This window comes from Ricinus communis, chromosome 8 (assembly GCF_019578655.1).
Source record: "Ricinus communis isolate WT05 ecotype wild-type chromosome 8, ASM1957865v1, whole genome shotgun sequence".
Taxonomy (NCBI): domain Eukaryota; kingdom Viridiplantae; phylum Streptophyta; class Magnoliopsida; order Malpighiales; family Euphorbiaceae; genus Ricinus; species Ricinus communis.
The window spans coordinates 5,828,839-5,843,905 of record NC_063263.1 but is presented as its reverse complement, the minus strand read 5'-3'; the positions used below and the strand labels follow the sequence as shown (position 1 = coordinate 5,843,905).

At 33.7% G+C, this 15,067-nt stretch overlaps 3 protein-coding genes across 5 annotated transcripts; 1 reads left to right on the top strand and 2 right to left on the bottom strand.

The window, feature by feature from the left end:
* The first annotated feature begins 1,448 nt into the window (after positions 1-1,448).
* On the top strand, positions 1,449-4,218 carry LOC8276316 (probable fucosyltransferase 7). 2 transcript variants are annotated; one of them, XM_048377692.1, is made up of 4 exons: positions 1,449-1,601; positions 1,921-2,124; positions 2,322-2,363; positions 2,472-4,218. In XM_048377692.1, exons 2-4 carry the CDS (start codon positions 1,938-1,940, stop codon positions 3,941-3,943), a joined length of 1,701 nt encoding a protein of 566 aa, XP_048233649.1. In that variant the 5' UTR covers positions 1,449-1,601; positions 1,921-1,937; the 3' UTR covers positions 3,944-4,218. The 2 variants fall into 2 exon arrangements, with proteins under 2 accessions (XP_048233649.1, XP_015578730.1); XM_015723244.3 differs by having other exon boundaries at positions 1,452-1,601; positions 2,322-4,218.
* A 75-nt stretch (positions 4,219-4,293) lies between these two features.
* On the bottom strand, positions 4,294-11,009 carry LOC8276315. Of its 2 annotated transcripts, XM_015723243.3 has the most exons (3): positions 10,982-11,009; positions 10,768-10,855; positions 4,294-6,350 (listed from the first exon to the last, which is right to left on the bottom strand). In XM_015723243.3, the coding sequence occupies exon 3, from the start codon at positions 6,326-6,328 to the stop codon at positions 4,448-4,450; it is 1,881 nt and encodes a 626-aa protein (XP_015578729.1). In that variant the 5' UTR covers positions 6,329-6,350; positions 10,768-10,855; positions 10,982-11,009; the 3' UTR covers positions 4,294-4,447. The 2 variants fall into 2 exon arrangements, with proteins under 2 accessions (XP_015578729.1, XP_002525557.1); XM_002525511.4 differs by lacking the exons at positions 10,768-10,855; positions 10,982-11,009 and adding an exon at positions 8,003-8,466.
* Positions 11,010-11,807: 798 nt separating this feature from the next.
* On the bottom strand, positions 11,808-14,678 carry LOC8276314 (KHG/KDPG aldolase). Its single transcript, XM_015723237.3, has 9 exons — positions 14,394-14,678; positions 14,207-14,261; positions 13,927-13,962; positions 13,761-13,805; positions 13,236-13,319; positions 13,058-13,123; positions 12,846-12,884; positions 12,346-12,445; positions 11,808-11,962 (listed from the first exon to the last, which is right to left on the bottom strand). The coding sequence occupies exons 1-9, from the start codon at positions 14,576-14,578 to the stop codon at positions 11,808-11,810; spliced, it is 765 nt and encodes a 254-aa protein (XP_015578723.2). The 5' UTR covers positions 14,579-14,678.
* Positions 14,679-15,067: the final 389 nt, after the last annotated feature.

Sequence of the window (15,067 nt, the reverse complement as noted above, 5' to 3'; positions counted from 1 at the left end):
AGTTTAATACGAAAAAAGAGGAGATATTCATGGAAACTATGAATGTGTTAATTGAAAATTAACGAAAGAATTCAAAATAACTTTGATAATGATGCACCATTATTGAACTTTCAAAGTTTATTAATTAGTTCTTACACAAAGTCACATAATACTGGCCAAATCCAATGTAAATACAAGAACATTAATCTGTGACCAGAGACAATAATTAAATTTATTTTATTTTAACAATCAAATTGTACAATTAATTTAAAAGTAATATTAAAAATTACCAATTAAGGAGAGACATTTTATTTATAATAATTAGAGAGGTGTTGATAATCTCCCTTTCTATTTCTACTGGTAATACTAAGAATTTATTTCCTTTATAGAAAAAAAGAAATAGAGAAACATGGTCATATACTTGCAGTGTCTTTCAGTTGTAAATTATATATGTACGTAGGCAACACGTTAATTACTTCTGGATTATATAATCACTATAGAGACTAATTGCACTACAAACTTTTCATATTCTTGTCATCTTTTGAATTTTAAGAGGTACGTTCTCTGCAACTCTTCTCCTTTTCAATGGTAGAACTTAGAGCTAATATTGTACTCAATCAAATGTATAAATTTTTAATCCGAAAAGGGAAATGCTGGCAATATATAGTCATTGCGTTATGGTTTACATTTTTATTTGATTATTGCTGGAGTTTTCTCTTATGTAAATAAACTGTTTGTGACAATATTGAGTTTAAAATCACTTGATCTTTGATCAGAATTTTGAGGGTATTTTGTTATGGTTTATTGAAGTTTTTGTGGCTAAAATTTGGGGTGATATAATAACTGCATATAATTTGACAAGTATGTGGTCAAGGTTCTTGAAAATCTTTAACTGCAAAATACAGAAGATGTTTGTTGTGTTTTCACCTTGAGTGTGCATTGACATGGTCACTCTCTTTATTTTTCTTTATGTCAAAAACCAAAAAGAAAATCATACAACCTTTTTTTTTAGCTACTCTAGTTATATATTCCATTCAATCATTAAATGAGTTATGCATATTTTAAGTGTTTTATATAAAACAAACCAAAAATAGAGGGTGGAAAGAGTTCTTAAATTTTATAATTATTCTAATGACAGGGGTTAACAGTCTGGATTCAAAAATTAAAAATTATATCTACCCGAAAAATTAATTATTATTATTATTATTATGGCGATAATTGCAGCTTAATAGCTTTCAAAATGGAAGAAAAGAACAGCAGAACTATAAGTAAACATAGGAGCAGGTGTTAATTGCTTTTGTGGGAAAAAAATTCAGCCTTCATCATATAATTTAGGTTACATTATTAGAATTATACAAGTTTCTACTTTAAGAGAAGAAGTTACTGTTTCTTTACTTTTTTTAAAAAAACAAAAACATTTAAAGCTCGATAAGTAAAAGGAAAGAAATCTAGATTTGGAGATTCTTACTGAACTTCCTGATATGCTATGTCAGGCGGTATTTGAAATATAGTAACAAAAGAAAAAATGTACTATGTCGATACATAATCTTTCCTTCCCATTTATAATGGCCTTGACACCTTTCTGATAGCCTGAGGAAGATCAGGAATGCCCTAAACCTCAGGTAAACGAAAGGAAAGTTGTTCTTACAAAGACTCAAGTTTCAGAAGTTAAAACTTTTCTACTTCCCTGGCATGGTGTAGTTCATACACATGTTTGTTTGATTTATTTTCATTTTTATTATTTCTTGTGATTTCGAATTCACAACCCTGTTTCCCATAATTTTTATGTGTGGTAATTGAGCTAACCCCATTTTGGGTGCTTTTCTTGTTTTATTTAATGAAGTAGTTTCCTACAATCAATGGTGGAAATTATAACAAATGACTGTGTGATTGCTAATGTATTACTGCATTATATGTTTATGCATCTTAAATTGTTTACAGGTAGAGACATATATACCATGGAGATTTTTCAGGTCACCAAGGAAAAGTGGGGTTCTGATTCCAAGAGATTCACAATAATTTTTGTTGTGTGCTGTATAGTTTTTCCTGGGTCAATTATGGTCTCTATGATGTATAGAAACTCAATCTTTGATCTTAGTCAAGTCTCTGAAGGAAGTGCTCAAAATTCTACTGCTTTAGGAGTTGGTGAGTGATCCATTTGCTTGCAGTCTTCCATTGCTTCTAAAATACATGCTATGCAATTTCATGTTGCTTCGAAATCCATAGAATGCATTTGAGTGGATTCCTGCTGCAAGAATAGAGTTTTCGTTCACTGCAGAAAAATAGACTTCATCAGAAGGTTGCTTACTTCATCTTTTTCTTTTTTTCAATCTCTTGTGCAGATTCAAGAAAAGATTCCACTGTACCTGCAAGCAGTCATGAAGGTAAGATTCTTCCAAATGGAACTTCAGAACCAGATTCAACAAATGTTTTATCTGAACCCACCAGAAAGCCTGATGAAGAAATGCTAAATGGAACTTTATTTCCTGAAGTTGGAAATGGATCAGGTTCAAAAATGGAGCCCTCTCAGTTTACAAGCCTGGCTAGTGATAAATTGCTTGATGGACTCGTACCTCCTGGTTTAGATGAAAGATCCTGTTCAAGCAGATATCAGTCTATCCTATATCGAAAAACTTCACCCCGTAAACCCTCGCCTTATCTCCTTTCAAAACTACGCGGATATGAAAAACTTCATAAACAATGCGGACCTTACACAAAATCCTTCAACAGGACATTAAAAAGACTTGATGCGAAACGAACAAGCAGTCGCAGTAAGTGTAATTACATTGTCTGGGTACCTGCAAATGGCTTGGGGAACAGGATAATAAGCATGGCTGCAACCTTCCTATATGCTCTACTAACAAACAGAGTGCTTCTTGTTGATCACGGACCAGACATGGCTGATCTCTTCTGTGAACCGTTTCCTAATACCACGTGGTTATTGCCCAAGCACTTTCCTCTCAGGAACCATTGGAAAATGAGGTACGCTAATAGTTTTGGAACCATGTTACAAGCTGGCACCATAAATATGACAATGGACTCACCTCCATCGCATCTGTATCTTAATCTAGATCATAGTACCTATGATCTTGACAAGAAGCTATTTTACTGCGATGAAACCGAAGCTTTTCTCAGGAAAATCAATTGGCTGTTTATGTTGTCAGACCAATATTTTGCACCTTCTTTCTTCCTCAATCCATCTTACAGGGAAGAGGTAAGTAAATTATTCCCTGAAAAGGAAACTATTTTCTATCACTTGGGTCGCTACCTTTTTAATCCCTCAAATCAGGCATGGGGTCTAATTACCAGATATTTTGATGCATATCTTGCCAAGGCAGATCAAAGGGTTGGCATCCAAGTAAGAGTATTCAGACCTGAAAGCACTCCATTTCAAACAGTTTTTGATCAAATATTAGCTTGTACTTTGAAAGAAAAGATCCTACCAGAAATAGAAACACAAAAACCTGAAGCTTATTCCCAATCAAGAAATAAGACCTCAAAAGCGATTCTAGTAACATCTTTACATTCTGAGTTCTATGGAAATTTAAGTAGTCTGTATTGGACAAGAGCAACTGCAACAGGTGAAGTTATTGGGGTTTATCAGCCGAGCCATGAAGAGTATCAACATTTTGGAGATAATGTGCACAGCATGAAAGCATGGGCTGAAATATATCTGTTAAGTTTAAGTGATGTTTTGGTGACCAGTGCTTGGTCTACTTTTGGGTATGTAGCTCAAGGTCTAGGAGGTTTAAAGCCATGGATTCTGAAGAAGACAAATAAAGATAAAATCCCAAACCCACCTTGTATGAGAGACTTGTCTATGGAGCCTTGTTTTCACTTCCCTCCAAAGTATGATTGCCAAGGAAAGCTGAAGTTTGATACCAGTGCCCTTCTTCCTTGTTTGAGACAATGCAAGGACCTAGCTTCGGGAGTCAAGCTGGTTGCGGATCACAATGAGCTATAGACGGACAATGAAAGTTTGTCATGTTTGCAACTCAAATTGATCTTTAGCCAGCAGAGTTGAAAAGTTGTTTCTTTTGTAATGAATTTGGACATCTAGTCTAGTGTTTGTAAAGAGTTTCTGCAGGTTCTTACAGTAGCCCTTGTGCCTCTTGCAAAGTTGTGAGAACTTAAAGATGGATTCTGATCTTGATTAGTTATAGCAGAAATCATTTAATAATCTTGTTATGGAAAACCCCATAAAACAATATCCATATTCTGCATAATTTGGAATGTTAATATGCATTTGGAAAACGAGTGCTAGTTCGGGCATGGAAGCAAAGAAGAGCATGCAAAAACTAACAGAGAACATACTAAAGAAAAGGAAGAAGCATCAAAGCCAGAAAAGCTAGTAGATGCATTTACGACTTAAAAACAAGAAATAACAACCAACATGCATCCATCCACTACACCAGCCAGCCCCATTGCTTTCATTTCTTCCCCCACTCCAAAGTACTATCCCTAGTTCCTATGGAGATGGAGAAGTGACAAACTGCCTAGGCAGACTAAATATGTCCTTCCCTGCAAAAGGAGACGTCCACTCACGCAAACCAACAGAAGAAGCCATTTCTTTAGCTGCCCCAGCTTCCCGTAACCCTGATATGCAGGAACTATTCATACTGTTCATCCTTGCGCCAGATCTGTCGCTCAACAATGAAGAAAGACCCAGCCACAGCCCCCGCTTAGAGGATGACAGGTTTGTATCCAAAGTCCAATCTATACTGGTGTAGTCAAACTCGGGCATCGAGCCTCCATTATTCCAATCCACATGGGATGTACCTAAAGTCCCAGAGGACCCTACCCCAGTAAATAGACCAAGTGAGGATGGAGCTGCTAGTGAAGGTGAAGATACACTTGCTATACCATATGAACCCCGGGGCACATATGGAGCTGCAAGTGAAGGATGTTTACCCATCGAGCTCCATGAACCTCCCAACCCTGCTGATGCAGGGTCCACTGGCCCATTAAGCAGCAAGGAGCTTTCTTTGTATGAAGCTGGATGGTAAAATTGCTCTGCACTTTGATTTACCAAACCAAAGCTGCCTGTATTCTGACTTGAAAGTAACTTCCCATTGGACCTTACATTTTCAATACCAGGTACAATATTTGAATACCATCCAGCTGTGACAACAGGATAGGTTATACTAGGGACTTCATTTTGCTTGGCATTTATGGATTGGGGACGCTGCATCACAACTACTGGTTCCCTCAGTATTTGCTGATGATTTTTCCCTTCATTTCCAGAAACACCAACCTCTAATTTTCCTGCTGGAAGTTGTACTTGCATAGGTGGCACCATAGATGATGAAAAGGAAGAGCTTGAACCTGCTGTCCACCTCCTTTCTGCCAGTGACTTGGGCTGATTTATAGACTGCAAATTTCGACTCCCAGGTTCTGAATATGTTGACACAGAAATTGCCGCTTTGCTGTAATTAAAATCACGGTCATTTCTTTTCTGTTGTATTGTGACTGAAGCTGATGACATAGGCTTTTCTTGTGGTCTCTTCATATTATTGGCATCAACAGTTTCCTCTTGCGGTGGAGTGGCAGGTGGTTCCTGCTTTTGTGCTTGTATGATCTCTTCTGCCTTCAGAAGATCACCTTCACAAGCAACAACAGCTCTTTCGACCTCCTGTCTTGAGCATTTGTACCTCACTTCCAATGTTGAGAGCTGAGCAAGCTCATCACTAATATCAATTTTTAAGTTACCACTGCTTCCACGTTTAGTGTCCTTGTTACGAGCTTCCTCTTCATTCCCCTCAAACAGCCAGTTTACTGATTGTTCTACCCTGCCCTCATTCAAAACAAGGGCCAAGGTTGCCCGTTCATGAGAAAACCCCATTGCCACGAGCTGCTGAGAAAGGGATTCTAATTTTCTAGACATCAGAAATCCACTGCAACGCTCATGCAACTCTTGTGCCCGCCTCTCCCTCTGACGCTGATGCTTCTTCTCATTTTTCAGCCGGATCTTCTCTCGTCTGTCGTTGTCTAGACCAGGTACAGTATCCTGACGAAAAATCTTCTCTTTCGGGTCTTCTGATTCACCAGAGCAACTCCCATTGTTTGAAACAGAATCGTATTCAGAAACTGTTCCATGTGGACTACTAGAATGCTCATCTGTATCATCTATATTTCTGAAACGACCATTATCATGGAAGGGTGGGGAAGAAGCAGCTGACGGTATCTCTAACGTATGAAATGTCCCAGATAGAGGATTGTATGCACTTGCTGGACTACCACTTACAGTGTTAGTAGACCCAGAAGACTTACTAGATGCTTTCTGCTGTTCCTTAGCAGCCTTTGCTGAGGCCTTATCCTTGGACTTTTTGGATTTTGATGCTGGAGACATCTTTCAGAATTGCAATAAGATCCTATAACAAACAAAAAACAAAAATCAATTTATTACTGCTCAATAAAACAGAGGGGAAAGAATACAACTCTATGAACTGTTAGCACTCAATTAGAAACTCTTATCCACATTGGCAAAGATAATTGAGAACCAGAAAACAATGTTATTAGAAGCCCAAGAAAGTCGCAACCACCATATAACAGAGCATGTTAACTAACTTTGCATCCTTTATTGCTATATCAAGAAGATAACTTTGAGTTCAAAAAAAAAAAAAAGATGATAACTTAAACGGTTACCATACAACAGATAATGCAAAAAATTTTAGGCTGCTTAAAGTTAAAGACAATAACTTAAATGGTTATGGTATAACAACAATTCAAGCTTCATGCGGCACAAAAGCCAATAGAGAAACATAAAAATAAAATTTATTATCCTTCAAAGCACAGGAACAATGCTAATCCAATTAACAACCATCAAATGAATTTTTTATTACATATTATATATATAAGAATTAGGAGATTCCAAGGAAGGGGAATAAACCAAAATCTCTAACATTTCCAAGATGGTAAGAAATTTTCTGCTCTTGGCAATAGCTTAATGTGAAAGGTAATTACAAAAGGAACTATAGCTGACAAATCGGAAGCTTAAATTCACACATATAATGCCACATGTGTTGAATTTTAAAATAATCACTTAAACCCTGTTTAATGGCTAAACACATAAAAATAAAACGTGGAAACAAGCCTGTAAATAATGATATTTTAAAAAGAGAACATGGACCAAAAAAGAAATAGAATTTCTGCTATGCATTCTGACATTTGCAGGCATGTGAGAATCAAACTCCGTGTTTAACAAATTTAATAGTTTATAATAAAAAAATAATTCTCCACCAAAAAAAAGTGCACTATAATTTATATAGTAGTAAAATTTTTAACCACCAATAAAATGATCAAACATGTTAGAAAGAAATCCCAGATTCTGCACTAACAGAACAAAATCTCAATGGTGTTTCCAGGTGATTCTTTATTTTAAAAAAAATAAACGTCACCAAATAATGTCTAATAATCAAAGGGTGCACCGCGGTCCAATCAAATTCATCATTACTATGCTACAATTAAAATGCTATAAATCAAAATACTGGCTTTTTATACATAACAAAAGAAATCAAAAGATAGAAGGAAAAAAGAAAATCATTTCTCATGAACTGCTCATCCAAATCATCACATAATCAAAGCTCTATGCTCATTCGAACATGCACAGATCCGAAACCAAAAAAAAGGGAAAATTATTTTGAAAGCAAAACATAATATCCCACAATTCACAACGGGAAACCAAAATTCGCTGAAAAATTCAGCTACCCATAACAAAAAGAACACAACTTTTGAACACCCGTTGAACCAATATAACAAAAACAGTACAACCAAGACCTAATAAATGATACCTCTTTAGATGTCTCAGAAATGAAAATCCAATTACACCCACAAAAAGAAAACAGAAAAGGAAACAAAGAGATCAATGAATCAAGAAACAAACACAAACCCAGCAAAACATGAAAAGAATTTTAAGATGGTACTTGAGTCCAATATCTAATAAAATCATAATCTTTACAGACAAAGAAAGAAACAATCGAAACAGATCTAAGAAAGTAATAAAAGAAAGAAAGAAAGAACGAACCTGAAAACGAATTAGTTAGATCGATTACGTTTCAATGATTTTATGTTCTAATTCACTTCACTTTCGACAAATTGCGTCTTTCTTTTTTTTTTTTTTTTGGTTGAGATGGCCTTTTTGTTTCTCTATCTCTATCCCTCTGTTTTTCCCGTTTAAGGATTCTCTCTCTAGGGTTCCTCTGTTTCTCTTTTTTTATGTTCCGTATCGTGCGCGAGGTTTAAAATTAGGATACATTTAAATGTATGATTTCAGTTCCGTTTGTTTCTTTTCCTTTTTTTTTTTTTTCTCTTTTTTATTTTGTTATTTTCCCTTAAAATAAGGATCTTAGGAAGTGTCAAGCTGTTTGTTTTTGTATTTCCCTTTTATCACTTTTTTCTATTAATAAAAAATGAAAGGAAAACAATATGTTTTTTTATCTGAATATATTACTTAAACCTTTGTAAATTCAAATCTTATTTCGGAATTACTTTTTAAGAAAAAGTTTACGGAATTAGCAAAATTATAGTTGTTCATCTTTTAAAGGTTAAATTGTAATTTTTAGAAAATTTCTAAATATTATTTTATATATTTATAATGCAAAATATATAATTTGAATTTTTTATTTAATAATCTAATGAATAAAAATTTAAATAATAAATTAACAATATATTAACGATTGCATAATTAATTATTATAATTGCTGATCATGGGTGTTTTAATTTGACCTTTTTATTTATAATAATCAGAAAGATTATAAACTTTTTTATTTATCATCTTATATTTATAGTGTGCACAATATATAAATAGCTAGTCATATATCTATTGTTGTACAATTATTATAATTATTTTAATTATAAATAATAAAATATTTTATAATTATTTTTAATATTTTAATAAAAAACAATAAATCAAATATTTGTATTCGCCTTTCTTAAAAATTCTTTTAATATTTTAAGATTTTGTTACTTTCAAAAGAATATTAGTGTAATAATAACATGAAATTTTTCTGAAAATATCTAATTAATTGACTTTTAGTATTCTATAAATATATTAATATTATTATATTTTAAAAGAAGATTTATTATAATAATTCAATAAATTATTTTATTAATTAATAAGAATATTAAATTATTATTTTTAAAATATTATATACCAAGAAAAATGCTTCAGAAGAAAATAAATAAATAAATTGCTGATTTTAGTTATCCCATGAATAAAAAGAGTGGATAATTATTTTTGTATATTTGAGTATTTAATTCCGAGAAGTTCAATTATAAAATAAAATAATAGAATTACTAATAGTGAAGGCTGTTTAGATCCCGGGAAAATAGTTTAGCCGCCTACTAGAATCATCTATTACCTAAAATTCTGATAAAAATCTATTACCTAAAACACTTTTCAGTCTTCTGCCAAATTTACCCCTGTCCTATGACTGCACTCATATCCTGCGCTTTGTATGATAAAAGGGTATTGTTGGGATATTAAACGATTTTGTGGTCAGATTACATTTAATTTTAGCTCTTTAAATAGCTGAAGAACTTTGTAACCTAAATTACAGTATTTTATTTTATTTTTTTTTTGTTAAGGATTTATTCAGCTACTTCGATTGGCTTCGATTTCCATCCGAATTTCTTTCATGAAATAAAGGCGCCGCAGTCGAGCCGAGCCGAGTCGAGTTGAGTTTAAATTATCTTAATCACCAGCCTAATTACTATTTCCCTTTTCAAACAAGGGAATGCTAATTCGCTTGCCTACACTGTCACATGGTCTTTATTTTATGTTTCCTCCCTTCTTTTTCTAATGTTGGCAATGACCCAACATGTACACAAATAATTTTGCACCTGTACCAATAATCACACAAAATTTCCCACTGAAAATAAAACCATAATGTTCATGAATATTTAAAAGAATTTCATGTTCAATTGTGAAGGACCGACAACCCACATATGCACACATTATTGGTGTGATATAAATCAAAGATCTTGGTTGCTAAGATATCTCATTCCAACCAGAGATCCCAAACTAACACATAAAACAAATTTATCACTGTTAGGTAAATTAATTTCCATGAATAATGACAGATTGAGAAATTCCAACTTGGAAATCTTCTTAAAAGAGATCTAAAAGTTATTAGACCGATAAAAGAAGAACAAAACAACTAATTGAGTGTTAGCTCAATTGGTACTGGAGACGGTCTCGAGATCTCTACCTTTCCAAAATGAACAACATAATATAAAGTTCAGCAAGTTCTTAGCATCAGGCATTGACAAAACTCCAACTCATGTTAAGGTTTCGAGGCTAGAGATCACGTATCAATCATATAACATCAAGACTTGCTCCCCATTGACTTGTACTGATTTGACACAAACTACTTGAATTTTTAAGCGCTCTCTTTTTCCTTGCCAAGATGTTTCTATATTTATTAGGGAATCCGATTTGACAACGACATTGCTGCTTAATGCTTAGCCTTTTTTATTTCTTTATCCATCAACTTTTTAGTTTGCCTTTTGACACAGCAACTAACTACTGCCACAAGATTCAAAAGATAACCAATATGTATAATTTCATTTAAATGTGGTGTGTTTTAAAGAAAGTCTCATTTGGGGTGCTTCTGATAACTTTAACGTGCCTAATCTAATCTAAAGGCAATCCCTAACATTATTCTGCATTATCACGTTAGTTACCATTTTCTTTACCTCCTCCTGTACATGCAACAGTCTCGAGAAAAAGAAAACATATCTTTTTGATACCAAAAACTTTGGCATGACAAAAACCATACCCCATTCTACCTTTAGTGGTGGATTGCAGCTTGCTACCTGGGAAGTTCTGCAGACGGAGTTGCAACTTACTGGACTTTATACATGAATTCTGTCCCATCTGTAGATAATTTTCAGAAAATAGGCAACGTTTCAACAAGACTTGATGGAGACTGTCTAAAAGAATCTTAATGATGCATGAAGTGCACATCAAATTAAATGGAGTAAAGGCCTTCTGTTCAATTACCAGTTGGTCAGTGAAATGTTCCTTGTCCAAAAACAACTCCACCATCAGAAGCTTTCCAAAGCTGATAACCTAGTCAGGAATACACAAATATCTGTAGGCTCTGCTGAAGCAATTTAGTTTGAGGTGTAATTCTGCTTTCTGCATAACAATCACATTGGACATAACTCAGAAAACATATGATTCTCAGGAGGAAAAAAAAATATAAAAAGATTAGTCAAACTTAAGTAAGGTTTTTACAAAGCATTTAGGACATTGCCCTCTGTTGCATTTGCCTAAAAATAAGTGACAAAGATTTGGTTAAGCCAAAAAGAAATTGAAACCCAGGAACTAAGAATATCATCCTGCATAATTGTTCTTCAAAAGGATGATAGGTTAGCATAGGTGACTCAACACTTGCCAAAGGAACACCACTCTCCTAGCAATATTTAGCATGTACAAATGACTAAAATCACATTAGTTAGAAATATGCCATCGGCTCCAAACTGATGTAAGAAACCCCAACAATTCTCACTTATACGATGCTGAATAATAGGAGAAACTTATAGTAAGTTCCCAACAGGTTAGCTCGACTTAAAGAAGTCACTTTGGTACTTCCATAGTTCCAAACAAGTTTCGAGGAAAGTAGCTTAAGCAATAAGGAATCCCCACTTGATATCTCTGTATAACAGTGCATGATACATGTGATTGCATTAGATCATATAGAGAGGACTCGGATGGAACTTGAAGGTCATATGGCAGGTAATGCTACACAATTTTAGCAGCCAACAATAGTTCTAGCTTAACCGCAGAAGACTGTGACAGTCGAACAAAAATATTGTTCAAAAACTCACCGTACTACCGCTTCTTTGCCGTGCAAAGCTGCAAGGCATGCAAGTCGATATATTGCATTGAAATTTTGCTGAGCCATTGCCTCTCTATTAAATATTGCATCAGATAAAACAACAGATGATGCTCCACAGGATATATAGTCACCTACAGAATCTACATCAATATTGAAACAAATATCATTCAAAAGCAAGAAATCCAGGGGAATAATGCTGTTCTCCTCCAAAAGCATACTATACTATGGTCTGAAACTAGAAAAGAAAACTGTATAGCTATAAATAAAATAAGTCTTCTTTCACTGTTATATTAACAGCTACATATAATTTCATCTTTTCTTTTTGGCAACATTTTCTCAGGCCGTTGTAATGTTCAATTTTGTTAAGCTACATGTTTTAATATTTCATTCAGAGAACTCTAAATTAACAAACGGGACACTTAAAGTCTAACTGACGCATGTACCTATAAGGTATTAACTGCATTTCCATCTATATGATACAAGTTTCATATCAAATTAAGGGTCATAGAGTCAGAGATCGTACCTATCTGGACGCCTTGGGATGCAACCATTGGTATGTGAGCGAAAGGTTTATTTAGTGCTGATATATATTGGATACCACCTAAAGCAGAAACAGGATAGACCTAATGCACCAAATAAGATTAAGACAGAATCCATAAGGTCTTCATTGGTCTGAACATAATCCCAAAACCCACATTATAAAGTATTCTTAAAGTGAAAATGGATAAGCAAAAGAACCAATTAGACATGCAGCTTTCAGACAAGATTCTTTTTTTTTTTTTTTGAGTTACAAAATGAAGGGATGAAACTCAAACTTAAGACCTTGCTCAAGTTGAGATGTGCACTATCGCTAGGCTAAGCATGTGGATGCAGCTTCAAACAAGATTTTATATATTAGAGAATGGCTATTTTTGACATTAAACTCATCCTTGCATCCAATAAAGTTGAGCGCATATATCTATGATAATAACTTCTCTTTATTGTTACTACCAACTACAATACCTTAAGCATGGTAAAACTCACCTTAACAATTTTAGCACCAGCAGCATAAGCAGACAATATCTGTAAAAAGAAGTTCTAATTTAATTAAAACCTCTGAAGGGTAAATGGCTCAATGTTCCATAATCAATACAACCGTATGATTTCCAAATTCAGCATTAATGACAACAGTAGCAAAGCTGAGTAGATGAACAGTATACAAAGTTAATTAAGTTTAAAATGCAGAAGTTCCTTACTTCTGTTGGCGTCATTGCACCAGGTATGTACACAACTTCATCATCCTGGACAACATCCATGATACCCTAATAGGAAGCAAGTGAGTTAGTAAAAGAAGAGAGAAGTGTGGAAAGAGAAGTTTAGTCAGTTTTAATCAAGAAGAAAATTCATCTAATTCTAAGGAAAGTAAATTCAGACCTTCACCATTGCAGGACTCATAAGGAATTTAGCTCCAGCATTCTTTGCATTTATAGCATCCTTAGGATCTAAGACAGTACCAACCTGTAAAATATCATCATCACCACAAAATCCCTTAGTGATTCAGCCAAACATATTTAACAGAATCTACCTAGAGACATTGATTAAACGCTTGTCAACAGAACATGCACCACACCTGTTTCCAAAGCTATACTGCTCAAATAAAAATCGTAGCAAATGACAGCACACTAAAAGAGAAGAATTGTTAACCCTTTTGAGAAATCAATTAAAAAGAAAATTCACTATATTTTTTGGTCAGCTGAGATGCTTTTCTAATCAAACATATATTTTCATACAATGGCCAATATACTTAAGATAAGGTCCATGATTAGAAAATCACTAGCATACATCCTTTATTCGAAAAGCTAGGTAAGTGTTTGCAAATTTTGCACAATTTAACCTCGCAGAATATAACAATAATGAATTGCTGAAAAATAACCAAAATGGTGTAGAAAAGAAGATTACCCCTAAGACTTTTGTAGGATGGTCATGCATCAGCTGCTCTAAAACCTTAACACCAAACAAAAGAAGTGCATAAAGTCCCAATCAGTAGGCATAGCAGATAGTCAAAATCTAAAAAGAACAAGTAGTCAAAATCTAAAAAGAATGAAGAACCAAAATTCAAAACCACCTGAAACACACAAGGAGTGGACATCACAATCTCCAGCTGCACATGAAAAGGAAGATATTAAACATGTTACTAATCAAAATACGGATGCAACTAAACTATGATGCTCTACCCTCCAACTTAAGAGGATACCCATGAATCGTTGGCACAAGTAGAAGCTGAACTGCTGGGAGTAAAATCTAGAAAATCAAATAAAGTCTTAACCTTTAGCAGAAATAAAAACAACCCGCTACCAGGAACAATGGAATTAACATACAATTCGGAATATAAAAGAAAGACTCACTACTGAGATTCCCCCTCTCAGCGCAGCAGAAGCAGCTTCAAATGCAACTTCTGCACTAAGATTTATCATAATTTCCAAAAAAGAAAAAAAAATTATCTTTAAAATCGATTCAAATTAAAAAATGAATAAAATAAAATTAAAAAAAAAAAAAAAGGAACCATACAAATGGGTTACAAGGAAAGAGCACCTATTGGCCCGAAGGCAAGCTATAACACCAGAACTGTGAATTAAAGATAAGGTCTTTTCACGTTTGGGAGATAGAGAGAAGGGTGGAGAAGAGCAGTTATAAACCTTAAATGTTTTAAAATTTTGTGATAAATTTGGCGGCAGAATTGGAAAGCACGAGGATAAGCTTGCAACTACCATATCCATACCTCAAGCTAACGCTTCCCTCTCTGTTTTAGCATTGGTTTGGCACATCGACTAAATATCACAGCCGTTGGTGCTGACTAGACGCCTCGTCAGAAATAATACATGTTTTGTTGACAGATTAAACTTATCTCATATCCACATTCAACATAATTTGTCATATTATATTATTATTATCTAAATATATATTAATTTCTAACATCTAACATATATTTTTAACACACACACACATATATATATATATATATATATATATATATATATATATATATATATATATATATATATATATATATATATATACACATAAAATTTAAGTTTCTATACAATTTTATAACTTTTTTATTAATTTATTGATTAAAAAGTTACATTTCTAATTAAAATATAAACACTAATCTTAGGAAATAGAATATATATATATATATATATATAAAGTATACCAAATTTTTCATGAGACTTTATTTGATAATATTTTATAAAGTCACATCACGT

Coding starts and splice junctions, on each gene's coding strand:
- LOC8276316 (XM_015723244.3), top strand. CDS start 1,938: ATGGAGATTTTTCAGGTCACCAAGGAAAAGTGGGGTTCTGATTCCAAG. Junction 2,125..2,321: donor TTCTACTGCTTTAGGAGTTG/GTGAGTGATCCA, acceptor TCTCTTGTGCAG/ATTCAAGAAAAGATTCCACT.
- LOC8276315 (XM_015723243.3), bottom strand. CDS start 6,328: ATGTCTCCAGCATCAAAATCCAAAAAGTCCAAGGATAAGGCCTCAGCA.
- LOC8276314 (XM_015723237.3), bottom strand. CDS start 14,578: ATGGATATGGTAGTTGCAAGCTTATCCTCGTGCTTTCCAATTCTGCCG. Junction 13,963..14,206: donor TGAGAGGGGGAATCTCAGTA/GTGAGTCTTTCT, acceptor TTTCATGTGCAG/CTGGAGATTGTGATGTCCAC. Junction 11,963..12,345: donor ATCCCAAGGCGTCCAGATAG/GTACGATCTCTG, acceptor ATATTGATGTAG/ATTCTGTAGGTGACTATATA.